This window comes from Aphelocoma coerulescens, chromosome 1 (genome assembly GCF_041296385.1).
Source record: "Aphelocoma coerulescens isolate FSJ_1873_10779 chromosome 1, UR_Acoe_1.0, whole genome shotgun sequence".
NCBI classification, from domain to species: Eukaryota; Metazoa; Chordata; class Aves; order Passeriformes; family Corvidae; genus Aphelocoma; species Aphelocoma coerulescens.
Window position 1 is genome coordinate 84769203 of NC_091013.1, and position 26918 is coordinate 84796120.

At 41.7% G+C, this 26918-nt stretch overlaps 1 protein-coding gene across 2 annotated transcripts in view; it reads right to left on the reverse strand.

Annotated features, from left to right (window-relative positions):
- FAT3 (FAT atypical cadherin 3) overlaps positions 1–26918 on the reverse strand; it is a 401816-nt gene that overhangs the window by 308200 nt on the left and 66698 nt on the right. For both annotated transcript variants that reach the window (XM_069015510.1, XM_069015500.1), the window contains exon 4: positions 2735–6046. In XM_069015510.1, the coding sequence (XP_068871611.1) occupies positions 2735–6029 (3295 nt within the window). In that variant the 5' untranslated portion in view covers positions 6030–6046. The remainder of the gene's footprint in view (positions 1–2734; positions 6047–26918) is intronic.

A 26918-nucleotide genomic window follows, 5' to 3' on the forward strand; every position in this document is an offset into this window, starting at 1 on the left:
TACCCAATCTAAACCGCTCCTGGCCATTTCTTCTTGTCCTGCCACTTGTCATATGGAGAACAGACTGAACCACACCTCATTACAACCTCCTTTCAGGCAGCTGTAGAGAGCAAGATCTCCCCTGAACCTCGTTTTTTCTAGATGCACCTATATGCACCTATATACATCTACAGTGGAAGAAGAAGAAGAAGAAGCCACCGTGACAACAAATGTGCAGCTGCATGGTGCAGTGCGTATCCATCAGGAAGGCCTGCTTCTCCTTGGGTATCCTGGCATCATTTCAACTCCTCAGTATCAATGTGCCTCAGGGAGAAAAAGCACATCTCACTCAACACACAGGGCAACACCATTAACATGTAATATTTCAGAAAAATAAAAATAATGCACTCGAGCAGAATTTTGCTGAAAGCACAGACTTGCTTGCAGTCCAGCCTGCTCACATATCAAGATGAATTTGGCCCACTTTATGTTCTAATGATTGTAATGGATGCTGCAGTCATCTTTTCATTAAGGCAGCAGCCAAAAATATTGATTTGTTGTACTTCACACTCCTGCTTACCTTCACAAATTTCAGGAGAGACGGTACAGAAGCCAATAGAGTTGGTCAGTTTAAAAGTGACAAATGAACTGTGCTGAAAGTAAATAAACAGCTATCTCTTTATAAATTAATTCAATATGTGACTTAAGCCCTTTTCTACAGCTAGAAAGCTGATTCATCATTCAGCAGCATTTAAGTTGCCACCAGTTCAATAGCAGAGTATTAATGTTGCATTCTATTTGACACAGAGGGTCAAATTCTGCATTCAGCTTACAACAGCATGACCCAGAGTAACCCTGAAGCCCTGCCCTCCACATCGCCCTGTCTGCAGCTCTGCACCCGAAGTGCTCTTCAAATTGCTTTCAAGAAGGCTTACATGGTATTGAACATTTGGGGAAATCAGAACAAGAATCCTAAATCTTTTTATCTGCTGAATTATCAAGTCTCTTCTGGAATGATTAAGTGAAATAGCACAGGCTGGTTTATATTCATGAAACACTCATGAAAGAGTAAAAGGCAGAAAAATCTTTGCATCTTGAGAGATTTGGGGCTTTTTTTTTTTTGCCTCCACAAAATATATTTCAATTTTGGAAATAAAGTAGGTATATTTAATGTGGAATATTCAGTACAATTTCCTCTCACGTTAAAACATGATTTGTGCTTAACTGAACAAGGGACCTCACTTATTCTAAGCCATCACCTCTACTAGTGTAGGCACAGGGTAATAAAATGCTTACTTTACTTATGAGTGACACGCACAGAGTTACTTTCCCTACCAGCTCGTTTAAGTTCAATAAATGTTGAATGCTGAGATTTCTGTATCAATACTGCAGCATTTGGACCGACCTCCCAGTGCTTCATAAAGAACCCATTGAGATGAAGTTGATGCTACTCAATAAGTATGTAGGACGAAATTTTCAAATGAAGGAGCTTAATATTTAAATACATGTCCAAATGTTCCCTGAATGCCTTCCGCTACTATCGGCACTATAGGATATGCAAGTTCCTAACATTTCTGGAAATTAGGTGCCCTCTTGACTTCTGACACTCAAGTCTGATGTTTCTGGACATAAGGTTTTGACTGCAATCATCTGTGTACAGCTGTAGCAGCGAGACTGTAGCAAAAATAGAATAAAAATATTTTTCCCTGCTTATACTTAGATGAGAGCCATAGCATTTGTAATGTCGTCTGTTTTTCATAATGTTCAGTTTAGAAAGTTGACATTTGATTAAACAGTTTGAATTTGCCAAAACATACATTTTAATCTTATGTTTAATACCACATTCTCAATTAAAAGCTTCAGAAAAAGACATACAAATCACAGTAAACCCACAGACCTAACATATTTAGTACAATTTCTGAAACTGTTGACTAATATTTTCTAATTTCCTCACTACTTCTAGTGGTGCACAGCTGCACCATTACTCCCAACAACCATCAGACATTTAAACAGTCAGTTTTTAAGTGTTTTACTAAACACACTTTTGTATTTAGTATTTTGAACATTTTCCAATAGGGTAGTGTGGTAGTTAAGTTCAACGTCTTAAAAACCTTCACTACATTAACAATGCTTTCTAACGTCAATGTTTATAATACTACTGCCACCAAAGGAAAGCTAGCACAGCTCATTCACAGTTATGAACATTTCCCTGGATTTCTACCTTTCACTTAAGCACACCAACACTGATGAACACCATGCTACAAGAAGGCGTATTACACAGGATGGTGTGTCATTCCAGAATAACTCCAATGAAAAATGATTCCCAACAACAAAAACAAGACCACTAATAGGTTTTAGGACAAAATAATCGGTTCTATGCTCCTTATTTCATTGGGTTTAACACTGGATTCATGGTCATGAGTGTTATGACTCTGTGGAGGTGACCTGAGTAATTTACAGTGATCAACAGATAATGCAGTGACTGTAAGCAAGTCATTCTGTAACTATCACTGCCTTCTAAATGGAGTCATCACATAGCTGCTGAAAAGAAATGTGTATTATTTCACATCCACAGAGTGATGAATGTAACCAGGTAATTAAATTATGTCATTGCTGTGCCTGGAAAATCCTTATTTATAATTCTGTCTTGGCTGTTAAAAAAACCGAATATCTTGTTAAGGGTAGAAAGCAATTATGCCTAAGCTTTGCTTGTGCAAAAAACCTCTATGAAGGAAAAGTTAGAAACAAAACTCACCAGTTTCTTCATCTATGCTGAATCTCCCCAGGCCACTGCCATCCCTGATGGAATACTGGATCTCCCCATCTCTTCCAGAGTCCTCATCTCGAGCAACAACTTGCAAAACACTTGTACCAATGCGGGAGTTTTCCTTTACAGATCCAATGACAGCAAAGTCAGGAAAATAGGGGGTATGAAGATTTTCGTTAACATCCACCACTTCAACTTCCACAAAAGAAAGAGAAGACAGAGAAACGGGGCGCCCCTTGTCCTTGGCACGCACGGTCAGGTTGTAGAACTGCTGCTTCTCGTAGTCAAGCTCCTTGTTCAGGCGGATGGCGCCGCTGGCTTTGTCGATCTCAAACCGCCCGTTGTAATCATTCACCAGCGAGTAGCGGACTTGGCCACCCAAGCCCAGGTCTGGATCATGAGTTTCCAGCCAAGCTATGACAGTGCCAACTGGCAGGTCCTCAAGGACCTTCACGTTGTAGCTGGATGGTATAAAGGCTGGAGAGCAATCATTAACGTCATCCAAAAAAACCTTCAGAGGCACAACAGAGAACTGCTGATGGCCACTCTCTGCTCTGTCCCTAGCCTCAATCTTCAGAGTGTAGTTTGCTTTTGCCTCCCGGTCCAGTTGATCTGCAACATACACCACTCCCGTGGAACTGTTAATACCAAATTGATGGGTATCTGTCAGTACTGAGTAAGTCACTTCACCATTAGATCCTAGGTCCTTATCTCTGGCTTCTACCTGGATAATCTCTGTACCAAGACTTGTACTTTCTAAAATATTAACCGAGTAACTGTCCTGTAAAAAAACAGGCTTGTTATCATTTGCATCCTCCACAGTGACAGTCAGCAGTCTCCATGCAGATTTCTGTGGATTACCTAAATCATAAATTGTAATATTAAGGAGATAGAGCTCTGTCTTTTCACGGTCCAAGGGCATGAGAACACTAAGTATCCCCATCTCCATGTCAATGTTGAAACAACTATCTACATTACCATCAGAAATTGTATAAAGTACTCTTCCATTAAAGCCTGAGTCTGCATCATAGGCTTTTATCCTCAGGATGGTGGCACCAACCGGCAGATCCTCTGAAACCTTTACATCAGTAGGAAAGGATTTGTCAAAATGAGGTGCCTGCCTGTTGACTGAATAAAAATCAAGAAAACCATCTTCTAAATTCAGCTTCACATTTGCTTTTGCCTTTTTGAGCAATTTTTCTGCTAGCTTCTGAGCAACTCTAGTTTCTCTACAGCTAAAGGTCTTTGAAGACACTTTCCCATGAACTACTGAAATATTAACAAACATAGCATCAGCAAAGTTCTCTCCATCAGTTGCCGTTATCTTAAGGCCAAAATTGCTGTTCTTTATGCCAGAGTTAACAAGAGATTTTTTAAGCTGCAGGACACCAGAGTCTGGATTTAAATAAAAAATGCCAAGTTCATTTCCAGAGATTATTTTGTACTTCACAAGCTCCAACTCATCTATGTCTATTGCAGAAACAGCAGTGATGTGACCACCAACAGGAAAATCAGACGAAATCACTCCCTGACAGGCCACTTTTTCAAAAAGGGGTTTGTTATCGTTGACATTGCCTATGTATATGGTGACATTCACCTCACTTTCATGGCGGTAGGGAGAACCCCAGTCAGAAGCTCTCACAATGAATCTGTAGCTTTCTGGTGAGGACTCAAAATCCAGTTCTTCAGATGTGCTGATGACACCTGTAAACTGGTTTATTGTAAATGGCAATGAGTTCAGACTGGCAATACTGTACGTGATGTATCCATTTTCTCCCCTGTCTTCATCAACTGCTGACACTGCCAAAACGCTGGACCCCACTGGGACACTTTCATTGACAAATGAACTGTAGGAGAGCTGCTGGAACTCCGGAGTGTGATCGTTGGCATCTTCTAACCTGACAGTAACCTGTGCTTTTAAATCACCACCTTTGTTTGCATATACTTCTAATTCATAGAGGTCCTTCTCAATGATTTTCAAAGGACGAGCAGTAGTAATAAGGCCTGTGTTGGGATTGATCTTAAAATACTCAGCTTCCTCACTTGGAGATATTCTGTATTCCACACCCTGTGGCTCAGGCATCAACTTAACTACTGCAACCACCACACCAGGAGGTGAAAATTCACTGATCAAAACATCATATGCTTCCTTTTCAAACTTCAGGGGAATACTGTCCTTCTTGGGACTAGCAATGTGGACCAGTTTGACTGCAGAAAATTTCTGAGGAGATCCTTTGTCCTTAGCTTGGAGAGTCAGGTTATAACCATACGGGAAGCTGTCCCAATCAATAGGCTTTCTTTCTTTGATTTTGTACTCATTCATCCATTTCCCTTCTTTAGTCAAAAAGAATTGCTCTAGCGAATCTCCAGCCACAATAGAAACAGATTCTATTTCTCCATTGGCTCCTTCATCTAGGTCATCAACGTTAACAACTGCATAGGTAGGTTCCTTGTCTGATGGGAAGGGAATATGGGTCACTACATTTATTGTTGGGGCATGTTCATTTATACGTTCAATGTGAACATAAAGCTTGGCAGTGCTGCTTACGCCATTGCTTCCATAAAGCTTCATCCCACGATCCACTGCCAAAATCTCAAGGTCATATCTGTTTTTCTCATCATAATTTAACCGGCCACTTAAGGAGATAACACCACTTGTAGGATGAACTGAGAAGAGATCAACTTTATTTTTAAAGTAATAATAAAATTCACCATTGGACCCAATATCCGCATCTGTCGCGGTCACCTGTGCAATGCTAGTCCTTAAAGGAGTGCTTTCTGCTATCGTGACAGAGTACGTGGTTGGTGAAAACAAAGGTCTTAGGTCATTCATATCTAAAACCTGGATGTTCACTTTTGTCCATGCTTCCAAGTCCTCTCCTCTGACAGAACCTTTTACCATCAATAAATAATTGTCCTGGATTTCTCTGTTCAATATAGCAGAATTCCCACCTTTAGTCCTTATTCTGAGGAAGCAGAAGTCAGCAATGATGACTTCCTCTGCTTTAAAAAAGCCCTCATCATCACCAGACACTATCTTGTACTTGATATCCCATGAAAGGTCAGCCATGGTAATGCCCATCCTCGTCTGACTGTTGACATAGGTCCTGGCTGCGGAATTCTCATACACCGTGGCATTGTAAGTGGAATGTGTGAAGTGAAAGCCAAGTGGGGCAGTCCCGTGAGCCACCTGGCAAATGGAGGCCAGGAGCTCGACAATCAGAAGGACAAGGCATGACGGAGGTAGCCGTGAGCCTGACCAGCGGCCCATATTCACGTCCATCACATCATCCTTTCACCCTGTGACAGAGAGAAAAAACAGGAAACAGTTGATGAAGAGATAAAAACTGTACTGTGAAGTGACATGTTGTCGTGATTTAGCATAGCTTGGTTTTTAGTTAAGGAGAAATCCATCAAGGTTTGGCCCATATCCTCCCATTCTCCACACCACTCAGGATTTTCCACACCTGGGTCAGGTGTCTCATCAGTCACCCTGGAAATCTGAGTTCTATTTCTCCAAAATCCTTATCTCACAGAGGAAAACAGATGTGAACTGAACCCCTACACATGTCAAAATTACTTACTATATTTCTAATCAAAAGTAAAATCTATGTAATATTGATTCACCATATATTTAACAAAACAGGAAGAGAGAACACTATACACACACACATAAACAATCACACCAGCTCTGGGTATTTTCACACTTGTCTGAGTAGTATATACGCATGTGCACAGACAGGCACACGTATATAACTACATACATGTATGTATGTACACTTTTTTAATATAAAAGACCCTACCATATCCCTACACGTGCACACAGTCCAGAATAATAATCACAGTGAAAAAAAATTAAAATCAGCCACACATATTTGTATCAGCTTCTATAGAAGAATGAATCACATACAGAAATCTTTGGTTTTTATTTATCAGCAGCTCCAACTAAGCCTAAACTTACTTTTTTCCAGAGCATATTGGAAAATTCATTTTCAGCCCCAATGTTTCCAGGAGAGACAGGATTTTCATATGTATGTAGCACTGTGATAGCCAAATGTTACCTTTTTTTTTTTCTTTTGGTCAGTTAAGAATGATGAAATTCCAGCCAGCAAGAACAATAAAAAGTCTTATACAGTCATTACTTTAAATACAGATACGTTCAGAAAAGGCCAGGTGCCTCACTTCAAGAATCTAAATTGTGAGGTTAAGCAGAGACAGAGTAAGTGGAGGCACTGGCTGAAGGTTGCTGGAGGGTACTGCAGAAGCTGGTAGCCAAGTCCTGCTTATCGCTTCTCCCTTGAAAGCAGAGGAAAGGAGCCTGAGGAAACTAGGCAGGTGCTTGCAGTAAGGCAGTGGGAATAAACGTCTCTGTTACAGAGTACATGCACTGCTACTTGTGAAAATCATAAAAATTGATTTTAAAAGGCAATTATTGAAAGACCCAATGCACACAAACGTTGTTCTCATTGTCATTTAAAAGCTGCTTGAAAATGTAGTTTTCTCCAAGCTAGAATACAGGGAGGAAAAGGATAGGAAAAGTTGTCAATAATGACAAAGGTTAATTTAAACTTCCAACATGATTTCAACTTCCCCAAGGAGATCTATAAATTGCCTGCAAGTTTTGGAATATGAATTCACGTTAGTTATTACCTCCAATGTAACAGAGGGACTGTTGCAGTTTCAGTACTAGCAACAATCAATTTATCATACTGATATTGCAATGTCCACACACAACATTTAACTTCCTGATCCCACAGTCTATAACCCATTGTTTAACACACTGATCAATTTTGTCAATTCTCCCAAGTGTTTGTCAAAGTACTCATCTTTCAATACACTTATTTTCACATGCAGTTTTCCCCCTGCTTTGCTTCCTTATTTTCTTTTTATTATACAAAAAAAAAAAAAAAAAAACAACAACCAAAAAACCCACCAAAAGAAAGGAAAGAAACTCTTTAAAAAAGAGAATAAAAATATAAGATTGTATCACCTTCTGGACCTGCATTCCCCAGCAACCAGCAAATTTCATTTGTGGCAGTTCCTTTTCTGAATATGCCCACTCAATTACTGCGCACATACCATGTGAGTCCTACGATTAACTTCTTGTTCCATACAGTTCACACATCAAATAAGCACAATTCTCCAGTATGCTTTGGGTACATGAGGGAACAGGTCTCCCCATGCTCAGGTTGACCTGCAGGAGCCCCAGGATGGAATTTTTCTACTTCATCTAAGATTATTTTATTGTTGTTGCCATTTTGTTCAGCTCAAAGATCAGCAGTGGCACCCTATTCTTCAGCACAACAAACATTCATCAATTTAATCTACCAGTATGAAAATATCCAAGTCCCTTATTTTCATGGAGCTTCATGTGATCACTTTTGAGTACTGACACTAAAAGCTGTTGCTTCAGACTACTGTGGGAGATGATGCTAGTTGTATTTTATATATATACATATATATGTGTGTGTGTGTATATACAACATACAATAAACCGCCGAGGAAAAGCCAGTCAATGAAAGTGAGAAATTCTAATGAGACACAACTCATGAGAAAATGAAGGGCTCTTCTATGAGGTGCATTATTAAAACAATCAACAGACAATCACTGTATTGCTGCCTTTCGTGAAGAGCATTTCAGCATCCTTTGTCTATACTACAATACCAGTCCCTCCCCCTGCTAAGAGAGAGGGAATTTTTGCTGGCTTACAAAAGATACTGATATTATATTTCATATGAGCACCTAGACTTCTTTAACCACAGTTCAGCAACTTCTTAGAAATTCATTTTCCTATCCTTTGGAGTAAGGAAATGAATTGTCTTATCCTGTTTATGTCTCATTTGGTGGTCTAGTTTCTCCTGTCCATGCCATAGTTCAGCATGAGCTGGTTTCTCGGCATCTTTCAGGGTTGTCAACATCAGGTTTTCAAGTCCAGCATAACTGGAAATCAGTTTTCCTGAGAACATCATTGCTACAAAAAAAAATTATTCAAAACTTTACTTTCAGCCCTACCAAATGTTACAGAGTGCTGTGGCAGAGAGGCATCAAAGTAGATATTTACAAAGCTCTGTGATTAAGGCAACCTAATGAAAAAGTTGTGTATATCCTAGGCAATATAACATGACAACCTTATGCTCCTATTCCATTTATCTTGCACTTTCTAGAGAAAGCCAAGGCTCAGACCTAATCTCAAACACACTGCGGCAAACTCAGTCGTGTCAATAGTCTACAAAGTTTTAGAGGTTCAGTGCAATCAGTATCAGTCCTGAAACACTAAATTCCACCAGGAAGCAGCGTATGTATACGTGTGTGCGCGCGCGCTGTTGAAAGCATGTTTTAGCTATGGGTACATATGTATACACAGACACACAGTTTGTGTGTTTTTAGGCAGAATTTCATGGTTGGCACTGGAAAAATTGGACCTTCTTGTCAGGCAGCACTTTCAGAGTTCGATTTCATTTCACATGTGGTATGCAGAGTTGTAACAAGCTCCTCATTGAAGTTATTCATCTATCCATATATTTATATGGCTATCATCGTTATATTATATGAAAGTCCCAATGGATGAGCTATTAAGCTGCCACTTGGGCAACTCAAGAATGTTTTATTCATTTACTGAATTCCTTTCTTCTGGGATATTTGTTTTTAAGGGCTCATAATACATACATACTTAACACACAGGAAATGTAATGAGATAGGTTACAGAAACAAAGTACAAAGCAACCCGCCGTAAATTAGGAGGCATTTCTTTAAAGGCACTTCTTGTCAAAAAATGTTATGGTTTCAAGTGAAGAGAAGGGTTGTGATTACTTTTGCTTGGTTTTAAAATGTTTAGGCAGGAACTACTCAAAAATAAAATCCCCTGGTACTGCCAACCATAGTTAGTATGAAAGGGAAAAAAAGGAAAAAAGAAAGGAAATTAAGGGGAAAGGGAACTGGGAAAAGGGAAAAGCTTTCTGAGAGAAGAAACTGCTCCACAACAGCAGCAGAGACTAATAGGAAACAACTACCTTCTAACTATGCAAGGAGGTGAAAAAATGACACAATGTAGCAGTCCAGCATCTTTCCACTCTCGCTCTCATCAAGTATTCTGGCCTTGAAGTGGGAAGGAAAAAATGGAAAAATAGAACAGTGTGTTTTGATTTTTAAATACTCTTTAAAATAAACTTGAACATAATGGAGAACTCAATAATTTCAAATTCAGTTCATCATTCGAGTCATTTCCTGTTGCTCCTTGAACAAAGACTAACTATGTGTCCCAAACCTTGCAGAATAGCTGCAAGGACCTGTAGGTGGCTGGTGCTCCTTAGAGGAACGGAGAGAGGTATGATCATCATTCCTTTATCTCATCTTGGCTCTGGCAACCTCCAGTCTGGGCTGCATCCAAACATAACACCCCACCAGACAGAGACGGAAGACCGAAGTCCCAGGAACTGCCAGGATTCCTGCACACCAAGAATGTGGCTCTAACTCAATGTGCAGATAGGAAACAAGTGCTGTGTGTTCCTTGGTTTGACTCCTTCTCCCTAGGCTAATTTTTCTAATTCCAGAGATCTCTACACCATAAAATACTTGAAAAAGAAAACAGTGCATATGTCTCTTGGGTAAACAAGAGCCAAAAGGTCTTTTATAGAATATAAAGAATACAGCAGGCAAATTTCTTCAGCAAACAGGAGGAATAAGCTTTTAGCAGGGCACAGAAGGGATAACAGAAGAGCCTTCTCCTCTGTCCCTACTTTACCTCCAAGCCCAGTTATACCCTGTGAGCATGTTTCCAGTTGGCCATTAGGCAAATTAATTCAGGTGATGTGACTAGCTTATAGAAAACAACTATTAAAGACTTTTTTACATGACCTTTGAAGACAGAAGAAACCCATCTGTGCTTTAACTTCCAGCTTCACTCAACAAAGGGTGAAGAACCCAATGGAGTTCTCATATGTAGCTCCTCTGGGCTATGAGGAGGAAAAAGGAGTTTCTTGACTTCAGATGACAAATTTCTGAGAGTCAAGGTATTTATGAACCAGTGTGTATGGGGAAAAAAAGGGATCAAGAAACCTTGACTTAAAGGTTTTCATGTTAATTAGTATTTCTCTTGGTGAAGCTGGGAAAGGAAAGGTATCTCCTCACACAGGACAGGACTGGAGACCCCATGGTATGGAAAAATACTAGAGTTTGAAATTACTGTTGCTTCTTCAAGAGAGTTGTCACAATTCTCTTTCACATGGTAGCTATTTAAATTTTACTAAATAAGCAGCTTTAGAGCAAAAAAGGTATATTTGAAAATGCAAAGGTATTTTTAGGAAGCAGAAGAACAGTAACACCACATGCACATGAAGTCTGAAGAGTATGTAGAGAAGTCATGCATTCACTGCAGGAACAGAAGCTCTTGATTTCTTTGGAAGTGACCTTAATTTTACAAGGTAACTCCTTTCACTCAAATGTCAACATAACAACAGCCAATCCATTCTTGTGGTCTAGTCATCAAAGCACAAATCCCACAAGCTTGCCACACAGGCATGAAACCTCTTCTTCCCAATGTTCTTTTCTCTCAACAACAGCAACTTGACTACACATAAACTTCTGCATGACCAGGCCACGAGGATCTGCAAAATGGATAAAATGAAGATTGCAAAGCATTGTGATAGGTTTGCAGTTGTCACCTATGAAAGGCTTACATCAAGCTGCATTAGTGATAGAAAAAATATGACAACAAATGTTTTGTCAATATTGCAACCAGGAGGTGAGAGCCTGTGTACATCAGTGCCCTCTCTTGGAAGCACAGAACCACTAAAAACTCTTCCGAACTCATGGAAATTAGTGTTTAGGCATATGGAAGATATCAGTCTAGGAGTTTAAAGATCAAGGTGTCATTCTTCCTGCAAAGCTCAACCACAGACTAGAGAGAGACATGGATTTTTTAACTCTCCTCTTATTACACAGGCAATGTTGTCAATTACACTAGCACGTTGTCAAATGAATAGTGAGGGAAAAAAGCATGTTTAAACAACACTTTTCCTAGCCAGACAACTTCCTCGCACTCCACAGCAATTTGCCCAGTTAGGAAAGGCTAACAACTTACTGGCCAGGAAAACAAATCAGAATACAGAGTAAGAATTTAGAACTTGTGCCATACAGAAATGAATTAAAGATGTGTGTTCAAGTCTAGGCAGGAGGGGAAAAAAACCTTACTGACACCGACAGATTTACAACAGGAGATATATTCATGGAGCTACCTGCTCCCTGATGAGCACGAAGATCTGCTTTTCCATATATATGATTATATCATGATGTGTTTATCCCCAAAAGAGAAGGTGAAGACAAAATGATCATTTCTGCAGAGTAAGCTCTTGCAAGAGACAGCGCTATAAATCCTAACCTTTCTCAGAGCTGCAAATCCTCCTGCTGCCTGCATGTCATTCCACACGGGAGACAGGCCGCTCAGCGTGTAGCAAGTGTAATTCAGGCTGTCCCTAGGAAGTGAAGATTTAGCCACCCAGCTGTATGTTATGAATAACTTTGCTTTGCTAGCAGGTGCTGGGGATTTTTTCCATACAACACCAATTTTTGGCAAGTATCAGTTCATCAGCAAATGCTTCCACTTGCGAGCAGGAGCCGGGCATCATTTTTCCTCCTGAAGAGAGGGTGCAAAGAGTCTCCTGGACTCCCCTTGAGGATGAAATGTGGCTTGGGGAAATGGCAGGAGGAGGGGGTAGGAATAATTTGCTGCCATGTGAGATCTGTCAAAAGTGAATTCCTGGGAGCCACCTTACAAAGGATTTGAGCTTGTCCCTTGGTGGTCTGCCCCCAGGGAAACAAAGGCTGATAACCAGTTTTCATGCTTTGTGTATCTCAAATCCCCCCTGGCTCCTGCTTCTTAGTCACTGTGAAATGGGGATGCTTTGGGGCAGTTTCAAAAAGAGCCAGTTATTTTCATGGGGACTTCCTTATGAAACACACTCAATGACATTATTTCTTGCTTATCTGGCCTTTTTTTTCCCCCCTTATGCTGTACTCATAAATCTACTTTGACCCTCATCCAAAGAGCCCTAGCTTGAAAGCTCTTTCAAGGTGCAATGTCAGCAGCAAAAATCCAGCATTGGTGAGTCCACTCTTGCCACTGCTGGGCTTTCCCTAGCTCTCCCTTCACCACAAGTAACTTTGGATCCCCTCCAACCAACCAGCTTTTTACCAAGCTGCACCTCTGATCCTCAGGGGCAAGAGCTCTACTCGTACACCCAGAGGCTACCGAGGGTGGGGAGCAGGACCACAGCCTGCCATGGGGCACATTCCAGCTGCATAAAGTGGGACTTGAGCAGAGATCTGACTGGGCTCTTTGCAACTCTGCCCCTACCATAATGCAAAAAATGCAAATAATAATACAATTGAGACCAGATAGTCTTTTGTACAAAACCCTAGAGCAACCCAAATCTCAACATTTTTCAATACCTGGTGAAACACAACAATGAAACAAGCACTTTGTGAGCCGCAGCACTGATACAAATGGGATGACCCTGCAGCTAAAAAAGCACATTCCACCTTTCCCACACAAGGCTCAGTTCCCACCATGAACTCTCTTCCACAGTTGTTTTCCTGAAAACTCACACCCGCTAGTCCCAACTGCTGCTGGTTGCTGCCTCCGGTCTGCTCTGTGTTTGGGATACTGCACATACTCCTTTTGACAGCTTTCACAGGCTTGTATAAACTATTTGGATATAGTTTATAGCAAGAAAGAAGTCCATGAGATTTACAACTACTGTTTCCAGGGCCATAATAGGTATGTAGGTATAAGGACTGCAGTAAGCTGTTACTCTCAGAAGAAAAAAATACTATATATCTCCCTCAGACACTGTGTGTGGGGAGGTAGGGCAGCTCAAATGGTCCAGACCTTTATATATGGGCAAATGAAGGGAGATTGAAAATAGAGATGCATATACAAAAGCTTTTTCACCATTGACAGCTCCATGTAAAATGCACAACACAAAATGGACATTAAGGGGAAAGACTGTCAGGTTGGACTAGGTGATATTTAAAGATCCCTCCCAACCCTAATTCTATGGTTCTATGATTATGAGATACCAAATCAAAATCATGATCGTCCAGTAAGGATTTTACAAAGAGACTGTAGGATAAAGTTTTTCACTCTACACCAAAGAAGACATATGAATGTATCCAGGTGCCTTTAAGAAAACAAAACAAAACAATTAAACAGAACAATCACTTGACATGAAGAAAGAAAAAAATTTCTTTATTGATGCTAGGAATTGGATTATTGGTTTTGCAATGCCATTTCTCTGCAAGATAGCTGTGACACACAGCAAAAGAAAGAGATCATGATGGAAGTAGAAGGAGAAAATATTTTGATTGAGATTCTCAACAAGTTTGAGATTTGAGAACAAACTTAGATTTAGCAATAAACATTTTTCCTTTTCGGCAGGACAGGAATCTGCAGGGTGCTGGCACTTGCTGCTGTGTCACAGGCATAACGCGGAGCTGCTTCTGGAGCAACACACTGGAGCTGTCTACAACCAGCTAGAGATATCTATGTGGGTCTGGCTTCTAGGCACTGCAGAGCAGCCACCTTTCTGAAAGCCAGCTCCCCAAAATCTGCCTCTCGGTGGCCCTCTGATGAAAGTGCCTCTGAAAACTTGGACAAACTGTAAGAGCCCACAACTACCCATAAAAGAAAAAAAAAGAAAGAAAAAACAAAAAAAAAACAAAAAAAACCAAAGAAAAAGATTGTTGATAAATACAGTGGCTGCTCTCCAACTTTTTCCACAAAACATCAGAAAGTTTGTTATTTGTTCGAACAGGCAGTATCTAGAGAGAGGGCCGTTGCCATTACTTTTTAAAATTACATCCAGCTCAGGCCATAGTAGTTGGTTAACCTGCCTAAGTAAGAAGCCATCCACAGCTGCATCAGGTCAAAGAAATCACACTTTCTCTCAGATAAGTGGAATACACACGGCAGACATCATGTGGGAAATAGAAAAGTAGATGGAGTCAGCCTTAAACCTAACAGTTCTGAGAGAAACCTAGAAATTTCCTTCCAACTCATATGTTAAGGTTCAATCACTGCAAAGAGGTAAGCTCCCCAACAAAGCTGGCCTTGGACTGCTATCTGCATTAGAAATGCCCAAAGCCATACAAGGTGCTAAATCCAATTATTTTGAAGGGGATATAATAATATACTATTTTCCATGCACACAAGGGAGTGCTTGTGGCACTCAGAGAGACAGATCTGCCTTGACTATGTGGAAGAACTTCTGGTACCACCTCTGGTGCCACCTCCACCAGTTGCCCCCACCCAGAGACCAGCCCCCAAGGGAAAGGCACAGCACTGGAACTCTTCTGCATGCTGGACCTCGCCTGCATTCAAACATTTCACCCATACTGAAACCACCTTTCTTCCCCCCTCCAGTGGTTGGCTCATGCATAGATATTTGAGATGATAACCACTTCTTAGCTAACCACAGCTTCAGCTTTCCAACTCAGCCAGTTCAGTCACCATAGCTGGGAGTCCCTCAAAGCCAGTTGCGTGTTTGGAAAGGTTCAACTTTGCAGGCATGGCTCAATTAAAAGCTCCACAGAGCAGAGATCCCTATTTAAAGCTGAACTGTTCACTTTTGTTTATTTATAGCAAAACCATTAATTGCTAATCACATATTTGTTTGCTGAAAAACCAACGCTCCAAAATAAACACCAAGTTTAAAGACTGTTCACAGAACACTGAACGGTATCAGGAACAGTGCTAAAAATGTAAATCAGAAACATCAAAATGCATCAGGACTTCAACTGGAGGAACAAACAACCCATTATTTCTGTGCCAGAAAAGAGGTTACCCATAAGCCACCAGTTACCCACAGAGTCATCTACAGTCCAGCAGTTATTTATGTCCTGAAGAATAACAGACATCATGGCAGAGTATCTGTTGAAAATATCTTCATGGCAATCAGGATATGTTAGATTAAATGAGGTATCTCTTAATGCAGATTTTTGATAACCACCTTGGAAAAGTGCCTTTAAAATATTTGGCATAAGAGGCAGAACCTCAGAAAAAGTATATTTTCATTTATGATCTAGTTTCAAATATCAAAATCATACAAAATTAAAAAAAGAAGAAAAAAGAAGCTGGGCTTTCTTTTAGCTCTCCTCACTAAGAGCTCCATGCTTCCCTCTGGAGAAGCATGTTCCTCAAATATCTACAGGAGCACTGCATGGAAAGCCAAGGAAAACTAGCCATACAGAGCTATGATCTCTGCCCTTTCTCTGTGAAAGGCACTTTACACAAGCACAACAGCCCAGGCTTCATGGAGACCCTTACCATCAGTCACATTGGGAAGCAGGAATGAACTCCATTGCACACTGCTGGGTACCTCCTGCAATTCCTGTGGGTACTGGACTTCTCTGAGGCATCCACACTCACTGGCTGTCACAAAAGCTTCGACTGCAAAGTGCCTCCACCCACCCTGACAGCACTGCCCTTGAGGTCCCTGATTTTTGGGCATAGTTGAAGGTCAGGTTAGTGCACACAGCCCATTTCTAGATGAGGAAACAGGCACAGCAGCTCAAGCCCCATGCTCCAGGTTACACAGGAGACCCCTCCCACATACTCCAGCTCTCACTGCCTTGCTATGCTGCCCTTGGTACCTGCAAAATCTAGGGCAGGAAGGTTTCCTTACAAAGCAATACTCGCCAGCATTTTTGGCCTAAATTTCCAGAACACAAGGTCATTCAGTTGTGTTTCTCACCACCACCGCAGTGGCTACCATTCAAAACTCATCACAGGTCAGGAGTTTCGGTTTGGTCTTCAAAATCACATGTAGACCTTGGAAAGTTAAGTGGACACTGGTGATGAAATGGAGACCAGTAAGGCAGGAGTAACAAGAACAACAGGGGTATATTAGTAACACTGACAACATTATGAACAGTGTTATGACTCCATTATGTTGTTGACAATGGCAGCCACCAGGAAGAACGGCTGCATCTCAATGCCTCACCCTTTTCTATTTGTTCTGGAGTCAGGATCACCTGCAGCCAAAGGCCAAGTTGCAAAGCCTGGGCTCCCAAATCCTGGGCATGCACACCAAACACTGGCTGGAGTAAATCCCCTAACCATGCAAGGCAAGGTCATGCCCGGTCCCCCTGACCCTGCATTCATCATGTCTGCCTCCCGTACATCAGTTTGCCGTCAGACTCCTTGGTCTGACTGCTCCCTGCCTTTTGGGAGCCCACACTGTAGTGGTGCCACACCAAGTCCCCGCAGATAAATCTTCCAAACACAGCCACCCCATCCCTTAGACACTTTGACAAGCAGAGAAGTTGGTAGTCAAGTGGCCACCTCACATCACATGCTGAACATTCAACCTAGTACTTGCCAATAAATGGGGCAGGTCACACGTCCCCAAGCTGCTGATCCATGTTCCCAAAACACAGTCACTTGCGGGGAGAGATAAGATGTGGTTATGTCTGTCACTGGCTCTACACCTTCTGTTTGTGCACCAGGAGGGGAGGACTCAGTGCTGGCAACCCCATACCATCCCACCTGTTCCCTCAAAACCCAGGCTGCTCCATCATTTCTGCCTCATCCCAAGGGTGCCATGATGGTGTGCAGCTGCCAGATGTGGTAAGCAAAGGTACATGGATACTCCCTCTTAGAGCATCCCACAGAAGCAAGCTCAGGCCACATGTTCACCATTTTCTTACCATTTGTCTTCTGAAAAGAGAAGGAGAAAGCTGCTCAGCTGAAATAAAAAGGACTCCAGCCTAAGTAACAACACTTAACTCATGCCCAGTGAGGCTCACTGCTCCTGAATTTGAAACCTCCGTTTAAAATGAAGTTCCATATAACAAGGCATTACTTGCAAATAGCTCTTCCTCGGGCTTCACCACGCACTGACTGAAAGGCAGCTGCCATTTCAACCTGACCCCTGCAAATCTCCAGAAAGGTAAAAAACCAAAAGAAGTTGTTTCAGAGAGCATCAGGTCAAAGATCAAAATCATTGGGAGTAACTTAACCTGCTTCCTCTGTGTTTTTAAGATAAAAGTATATGGGGCGGCGGGGAGAGATATAGAATAGCAACGTAGGTATAGAATACCTACAAATCCACACAGAAGGGGGAAAAAGCAGCATGTCTTGCTTGTGAAATTATTATGGGTAAGGACAAAATATCTGTGTATATATAATACAGTTCTATACCACTTCGATAGGAAAAGACTGCCAATAACTTCTGGCATATGAAGGCTGCTGTGAGGACTTCAATAAAACTGAGTGTACTGTAAAAGAGCCTTCTCATATGCATCCCTAGAATTTATCTTCAAATGCCACTTTATTAAATTCTGTATTCTCTGGCTTTTGGAAAAAAAGCTTTTATTTTATTAAATGAACTACACAATATATTGTTTCTCTGAAGAAAAAGCATCAGTGGGAATATAAAGTAGTTCTTTTAACACTAAAAAATGCACGACATTTTGAACTTGAAACCAGCTTGCAGTCAGTGAGCACACTTCTAGTTTGAGTGAGGGTGTACACACACACGTACAACCCATTTCATCACGCCCAGCTGCCCTCATACCTCATGTAATTACACAGCCTGTGACAGTTACAGACATTTCAGAGTTTAAATCCTTGTTGCTGTATATCTAAGGGATATCCCAACGAGGATATTCCAACAAGGTCTCAAAGAACATGAAAGCATTAATTCCTTTTTTGACATGCAAAAATATTTCTCCCAAGCAGACATTCCTCAAGTGCATATGAAAACATCCTCTGCAGTCAGTGGAACAATCAGATGTGCTGAAAGCCGTGGAGGTGACACACACAGAGCTTCATGCTCATGTGCAGGATCAGTGAAGGGCCACGACAGACAGTGCATCACTGTGTGAGCCTGGGCACCACAGCCTGAGGCTCCTACCAACTCCTTTGCAAGAGTTGCAGACACTCTGCACAACTAAACCTAATTATATTCAGACATAATCCTTTCATGCCACAGCTTGGTGATCACTTTACAGCAGGATAAGCCACCGTGGCCACCAAAGCAGCTGTTCTAGGCTCAATCCCCTGGCTTTTTCCTGTTGGTTTTTTCTTGTGTTTTTATTTTTTGTAGTTTGTGTGTGTATCCACAGTATGGCATTGTTTTTGTTGTCGTTATTGTTGGTTTGGGTTTTGTTTATTTGTTTTTTGTTGATTTTGTTCTCAGTGGGTATTGAGCTGCCCTATTGCAAATATGCCTGTGAACAAAAGGGAGGGAGGGAGATGGGAACGGGTGCCTGGGGCAGGCAGGAGAGATCCTTTCCATGTCCATGGCAGCTCAAACTGTTTGTTAAACAACAGCCGGAGTTGAGGCAACCAAGATGGTGTGTAAAGAGCAGAAAGTACCTTCGAGAAACATACTGAACACTATCAAAATACCCAAGCCTTAAATAGACACATGAAGTATTTAAATGCTTTCACACCCATAACAAATTTTGTTTACTGCCCAGCATTTAAACAGCTTTTTCTTTACTATTGTAAAATTGTTCCCAAACAGTGTGAATTTCATGTTACAATGAATAGTAGCACTCTAACCCCTATTTACAACTCATTCAGCAACATAACTCCAGAAATGGCACTCAGGATTTCCACACTTTAAGAAATAAAACCAGTTCTTGGCTCAAAAGAATTTGTGTGAATTAGCTGACAAGAATCACTTCCTTTTGTTCTTGCTCTTTGATATAGAATATTAAAGGAAAAAGAGACTCACTAACCAAGTAATATGAAAAACTTTTATTAAAACCATTAGAACTATGACACATTGTTAATGTCCCTCTCATAATTATATGCAAAATGTTCAGTATCCAAGGAAACAGCGTAGTAATGAAGTTGGAGACTGCTGTATAAATGCACCTTCTAAATCACCACCGAAAATGTCTATTCCAGAGGGACTGGCCAGTTTATTAGTGTGTGACACCCTGATTGCTTAGACCTGCTACAGCTTAAAAACAAAAAGCTAACAAGCTACTTTTACATAAAGGGCCCTTTTGTTTCCCATGTATGAAACAGCCCCTTCTTAGCATCTAGTTACAGAGTTCCTCTGCAGAGCTGAAGATTTCTCTAAGCCCGTATTCACCTCCACGGGAGCTGTTCAGTAATGATGGACACTAATTAAACTGCATAACCAGCAACAAATGAGGCAGAGATGCTGTCCTTTGCTCCAAGTTCTCAGCAAACTGAAATGTGCAATAGGAGAAATACTGAAACTGTGCTCTTCTCTGAAGCCCATTGGTCTGAAATCCACTTCATTAGCACCAAGCACTACCACATATTGATTCAAGCTCAGGTTATTAAAATTAATTCAAAAATGAACACTCATGCTCCAATACCAACAGCTCATACTCTGGGATGTTTCCTAGGAAGGCAGGCTACAGTAAGGAAGCCAATGCAAAATTAACTCCTGCTTTTTGGTGTAAGCACTTAGAGCATCATGCCAAACCCCTGGGTTTTGGGCTCAATTTCAGCAAGCATTCATTTATTCTCCTGATTTCTGTGGCAGCTTATTCCCCCCCAAGAATCACTGAATATAAAGCAGTTCCAGTGGGTTCAACCACTCTGTCACGCTGAGGATGAACTTCGGTATTCCTCCCTTCCAGTACGTCTGACAGTTTATAGGAGCACATACCTCAACATCCTTGCTTCTCCAGATGCCCCTGCAGTCTTTCTATGTGACCTTTACATTCCTTTTTGGCTCATTCTTTTCCATGACTGACTGACAACACACACAGTAACAGAACTCTGTCAGTATCCTGGATGCTTTCAGGGATGCTGATTTGGTAAAAGAGGTTCCAGCACCTTCGTGCTCCCTTCCTCTTTTGTGCCTTGTCTCTTTAGTTTTAACAAACTTTACTCCTTTCCCAGTGTAACCCTTGTCATCTCTGTAAGATCTAAAGGCAACTTGTCTGCCCTGCTCTTTCCACCCACACTGCTTTGGGGCGGGGGGGAGGTCGGTCTTGTATCATTTGAAGAACTTTCACATTTTCAGTATATTCTGTTACTTTTTTTACACTTCCCCTCTTCCAGATTGTGTAGGGATGATCCTCATTTTTCCACCATGAACAGCGTCGTCTCCTGGAACACCTCACTGCTTTGTCTGCTGCTTTCTCTTCTCAAGCTCCAAAGCTCACTTTCACATACCACAATAAAAATCTTGCCCAATTAACCTTTTTAACTGGCTCCTATGGTTAAAATGCTTTCTTAAAAGGCTGTACAAGTTCAGGCCATAGCTTTCTCTCACTACTCCTTTTCTCTCTTTGTCAGTATATCCCAGTTGTACAGCATGCCCTAACGGGAATTTCTGCATTGTATCAGTATACCTACAAATCTGGCTTATAGCACCATAATTATCTGATTACAGACTGGCTAAACCCTTTATCTTCTAAAAGGCATTGCCTTGTACCCTTGTACTTTAAGCAGTTGTGCACTCAGAGCAGTTAAGTGAGTGAAATTTCTCATTTCCGCTCCATTTTACTGAATGGTCAGCTCATCCACTTCATTAGCATTGGGTTTTTATTTTGCCTATGACCAACAGCCATGACAGCAGTAATGCAAAGAGTATCAAACCTTTCTCAAAAGGCACATCAAAGATGGAATAACTAGAAACACTATACCAATGAAGTCAGAACCCAGCAATGGTCACAACCTGTTAGTGTTGTGAGAGCTGGTGCACCTTTCTCAGGCCCGTTCTACTTAATGCAAAAATCCAATCAAGGCTGGTTAATTCAGAAAATTCCAGTCTGGAAGGGCATGAGGACATTTCAGCAACTTACCAACATGATACTGCTTATGCATGAACTCAGCAGCAAGGAAATGCTGAGGAGATTTGAACAAATTCAATCTCTAATAGGCAGGTGCTGGATGCAAAACTGCAAATATTAACTACCTCCACAAAATCCAGTGCCAAAAGGGTAGCTCTCCCAGCCAAGTCAACAGCACCCTCGTTTTCAGAGGTACATGGCACCTACAGCTTGGTTCAATGGGAATGCCACATGGGAAACTTGAGCTCTCCACCTCTTCCTGTTTCAGTTTATTTATTGTGGTTTATGCTTATCTGTCTGCCATGAATGTCATGAGGTTTTAGTTTTGGTCTGCAAAACACACTGAGTTCCCCTGGAAAAGCTGTATATGCAATCACAGTAGGATCCCTGCAAGATAATTTTCTTGGCATCCCCAGAGGATCACGCACAAGCAGCCAGAGGACAACTCCAAAGACAAGGTACTCAAGCACTGAACTCTCTGCAATCCCCATCTGTAGCTTGAGGATCAGAAATTTCAGGGGCAGCATTTTGGTGCAACACATAACAAAACTGCTGTGGGAGTTAAAAAAAAGTGCTGGCAAAAGCATTATCAACAGCATCTTTCAGCATAAATAAACCAAGTTAAAAAAAAAAAAAAAAACACAAAAACTTAAAATGGAAATATTAGGGGAAAAAATGGAAATCAAAAATACTAACAAAAGCACCATGTGGGTTTCTTAAATATCCCAAACAGCTTAAAGTTGCCCAGACTCCTTTATTCATTAACTGTTCAGGACACAGATTTATTTATTTATGGCTCAGAAAAGAATTCCCAGCTCAGAAGCTTTCCAAAGAACAACCCTCCCCAGTTCTGCATGGGCACCTCAGCCAACTTTCTCTGCCATTTCTTATTCTGATGCTAATGCAGTTCAAACAACCCAACCCCGCATTTTTTATCTATGCAATAAGCCTATCTTTAGGTCACTTGGTTGTGTCAGTTTAAATCACAACATTCCCACAGAGAAAAATCTGATCATTTTATTTACTTCTGGGGACAGAGAAGGCAGAAGAAAAAAAGTTCATTATAAAAACACTTTTTTTTTTGTTTGTGGTGCCTAATTCAAGCCCCTCTGAAATCTGTGTGAATTTAAACAGCAGCTGAACCACAACAAACAACAAATTTTAATTAAGATTTGCTGTTACCTTCAAGACAAGGTACCCTGAAAAAACCTGACTGTGCACAGGCCTATCATATAATCATATAATATCATTAGGCCCTATCCAAAGTCTGCTGGAATAAAGGCCAAGATTCTATTGATCTCTGTGGGTTTCAGATCTCTCTCCTTTGTAAAATAAGGCTGGATTCTGCTACTCCAGTTTTCACAAGCATCCACACAGGAATATTCACAAGGCTTCTCACAAGAGGGAAAAACCGTGAAGACATCCATGAAAGGTACTGGATTTATTCCAGATGTGGAATTGTTTTTAATTAATTTGGAAGCATTTGAAGTATTCACTCATTAAATATGCTTTGCATTTTACACATGCACATAAGAGAGTAAGAAAACCCAAAACTGAAGCCAAAATCATAATGTCTTATTAAAAAGACTCTGACACCACTTCTAGCAAAATTAGGCTCATATGAAGACAAGAGTTACAGCACTGCCATAACACACCAACATCCAAAATAGGCAGTTCCTGCCTTGCCCATTCATCCCTAGGCAACCTCACCTTGACCTGCAGAACTCACTGGCTGGGAGCTCTCCTATCTCCACTCAGCCCTGCACCTCTCCACACAGGACACTTCCCACTGTGCCCATCCCCACCACACAGAGCAATCCTTTAAGTTCAGGATAACTTCTCTACAGAAGGATGAAACAACTTACGGTAAATCTATGTGCCAAATCATCACTACTGATAAAAATCATAGGATATCCTGAGTTGGAAGGGATCCACAGGCATCACTGAAGTCCAGCTCCTGGCCCTGCACAAGACAGCCCCCCAAGAATCCACCCATGTGTCTGAGGGTGCTGCCCAAATGCTTGAACTCTGTCAGGGTGGTGCTGTGAGCACTTCCCTGGGGAGCCTGTTCCAGTGCCCAGACACCCTCTGGGTGAAGAACCTTTTTCTGATCTCCAACCTAAACTCTGCCCAACACACCTTCAGGCCATTCCCTTGTGTCCTGCCACTGGGCACCAGAGAGAAGAGATCAGCGCCTGCCCCTCCTCTTCCTCTCATGAGGATGCTGAAGACGATGATGAGATCTCCCCACAGTCTCCTCTTCTCCGGGCTGGAGCCAGGCAAGGGGGAGGTTGTGCACAGAGGCAGGGGCAGGTCCACAGGCAGAAACTCCGGCACAGACGAAGCGTGGGCACGTTTCTGCTCTGTCTAAACCTGTCTCAGGACACCACCCACCACAGCAGCGGGATGCTCTTTGAGAAGAGCAGCGGTACCAGCCCACACTACGCCCCAGCGAGCCCCGCTGGGTGCTCCCGGCACGCAGGGGATGCAGGCTAGGCCGGCTGTGCCCACGCTCGGTGCAAAGCCAGCCGTGGACAGCCGGCTCCCGGTGCTCCCCCGGCGGTGCCAGGCACCGGGATCAGCGGCTCTCGCCTCCCCTCTAGTGGCTGACCCGCCGCCGCTCCGGGTCCCGCTGCCAGCGCCACGGGCTGCACGGAGCGTGGGTCCTCCTGCCCTGGCACGGCCGCCGCAGCCGGGGCTCCTGCTCCTGGGCTCCGTGCCACGGCCGGACAGCACTACTGCTGCACAGGGAAAACGCGCAGGGCAGGACTGGGCACATCTGGGCAGAAGCACAGCTCTCCTGCTTCCACGGAAGACTTTCAGTTTTGAGATGAGGTGAGCGAAATTGCCATATAATAGTATGAAGAACTACAGCTAAGTTCAGAATAGTTATATTTTTAATTATCTCTCTTAGACATCCGAAATAACTACGTATTTGGTGACAACAAAACTCTCAAACTTTTCCTGCCCTATGTTTTATATAAGACAACAATGATTTTGTCTCCAAGGATCAAATTTAATTCTAGTGATCACCAAGCAGGTCAGTTTCTCCGTGATCACAATTCTACCAAGTGCTACCAAACTCTGTATGATGTTCTGTTCACAACCAGCAGAGAAACATTAAAAACCCCCAAAACTTCACACTTCTTCACAAGCCATAGCTTTTTTTTTTTTTTTTTCCCTAAAAAAACCCCAAGCAAGAACATTCCAGTTTCTTTCCTTTGGTTGCCAGTGCTAAAATATGCTAACAGCATTAAGGCAAGGGACGACTTGAAGAGCTCGCAATCTGTATTCAGCATAATTAGCAGATGCCAATTTAACTTATTACTGCTTCTTATACTGCTTTCTATATTATAAAAAGGATGTCAATGAAAACCTGTTATCTAAATGACTGTTTTCTCAGTGCTGATATAAAGCAACAATAATGGGAAAATAAGAGTCACAGAGCATGTGTTAGGAAATATCTGATTTTGAAATAACATTATAAACAGCTACAGTAAAAAAAGAAATTAATTCCTGCAGACAGGACTTTTCTCTCTTCCTTCACACTTTGTATTTTTAGTCTGTTTTTAAAGTAATTACATATTTGGTGGCATTCCTGGTTATTCAAATAAGCAATGCAACATTCCTGGCAAAGCGACACCACTAAATCAGGTTGCTCAACTGTCTCAGCCACTTATGATTGCAAAGCATGAGAAATGAGCACCCTTAAGATGCATTTTCCATGCAGAGAACTAACAGCTAAAAAGTAAGAACACAAATAACAGTTACAGAAAGCAAAGCAAGCCCTACCATCAGCCCCTTCCAAAATGCCAAATAACAGGCTGTGTCACAGCTAAGGGGACAGTTACAGAGAGCACTTCTGCCTGCCTGCCTGCAAAGCAGAAACACATTAACACATTTTATAAAACAATGCCCTCTTGAACTAAGAGGCTGTTGAAAGATGTATCCACCACACACGCACAAAAAAGCAGCGCGCACCAAGGTTGTGGATTAAACAGGTTTCTGACACATAAATGACATAATGATCCAGTCCAGGCATCATTCGCTGCTAATTCTGCTTGGTGAAGGTGCCTTCCTGCTTACAGTTCTGCATATTACAAAGCAGAGTAAAAAAATATTTTAAACTATCTTCTGACTCCCAGGCTAAGTTGAAGAGCCTTGTAAGGCTATGCTTCCTCACAGCTTTAATCGATTTCAGCTATAACTTCATTTGCTATGCCTGACAGTGTAAACTTCACCCTTCCCAAGAATTAAGAAGAAAATAACATTTCATACTCCCCCACAAGCAGCGTATGGAAAGCACAAAACAGAACCGCTGTACACATACCCCCCAATTAAACTGGTCTCTGTGGAAACTAATAACTTTCCACAGTATGCACTGTAATCCAAGTAATAATTTTAAACAGGCATAAGCTGCAGTGTGCTGAACTAAGGCATTCTTACCTTGTGAAGGGTGCTTGAAGACATTTAGTTACAGTAAGAGAGGAGAATGTGCATGTTGCCAAGTATTTGCCATGCACCGGGGCTATGCCTTACCCCACATCTGCGCACGCACACACCAACTGGGTGCGTGTGCTCCCTAGGTAGAGAAAGAGCACCAGGAAAGATAAGTAGCAGCGATAATGCCCCAGCTTTATGTCTCAATCAGTAGCGAGCTAAGCTGGAGGAACCATTTGAGATGAAAAGGGAAACTATTCCAAGAAACAAGATCTTTTTTTCTCCTCTGGATGCAAAGAGCTTTGCTTGGGTGACCTATAATACCTTAACACAAAAATCTTCACAACCCACCTCCCTCCTGAGCCAGGGAGCTGCACATGTCAAATGACACCACACAAACAATGCACAAAGACTTTAACAAAAATACTAAAGAACCCCTTACCTTTTAGTCAGAATAAGTGACAGATAACAGTCATGAGAAACTCAGTTGGCACAGTTGCTGTACGTATTTCTCTGCGGACTTCTTTTTAGTGGTCCCAAAAGCACTGAACATAAAAAACCTCCAGCCTGCCTGCTTCATTCTTCAGCAACAGAGATACATGCTGTCACGGTAACGCAAAAAAAAAAAAGCAAAAAGAACTATAGATCTTAGTTTTTAAAGCCTTTGTGCTTGTAGGGAAGAAAAAGAGGGAGTAGGGAAAAGAAGAAACAGAGCAAACACTTTTTCTAAGAGAAATGTGGTCTTGGCTATGTAAGCAACCACAGCACAGAAACACAGAAACATGCAGTTTGAATTTCCCTGTTTGCAAGCTCCTTTGGAAATATAAAAAAAAAATTCGGTCTTTAGGGGAAAAAAATCAAATGCATGGATGGGGGGAAGGGAGAGGAGGAGGGTACTGCTCCTATGTGACATACATATGGAATGAGCATTAGAACAATGCTGACA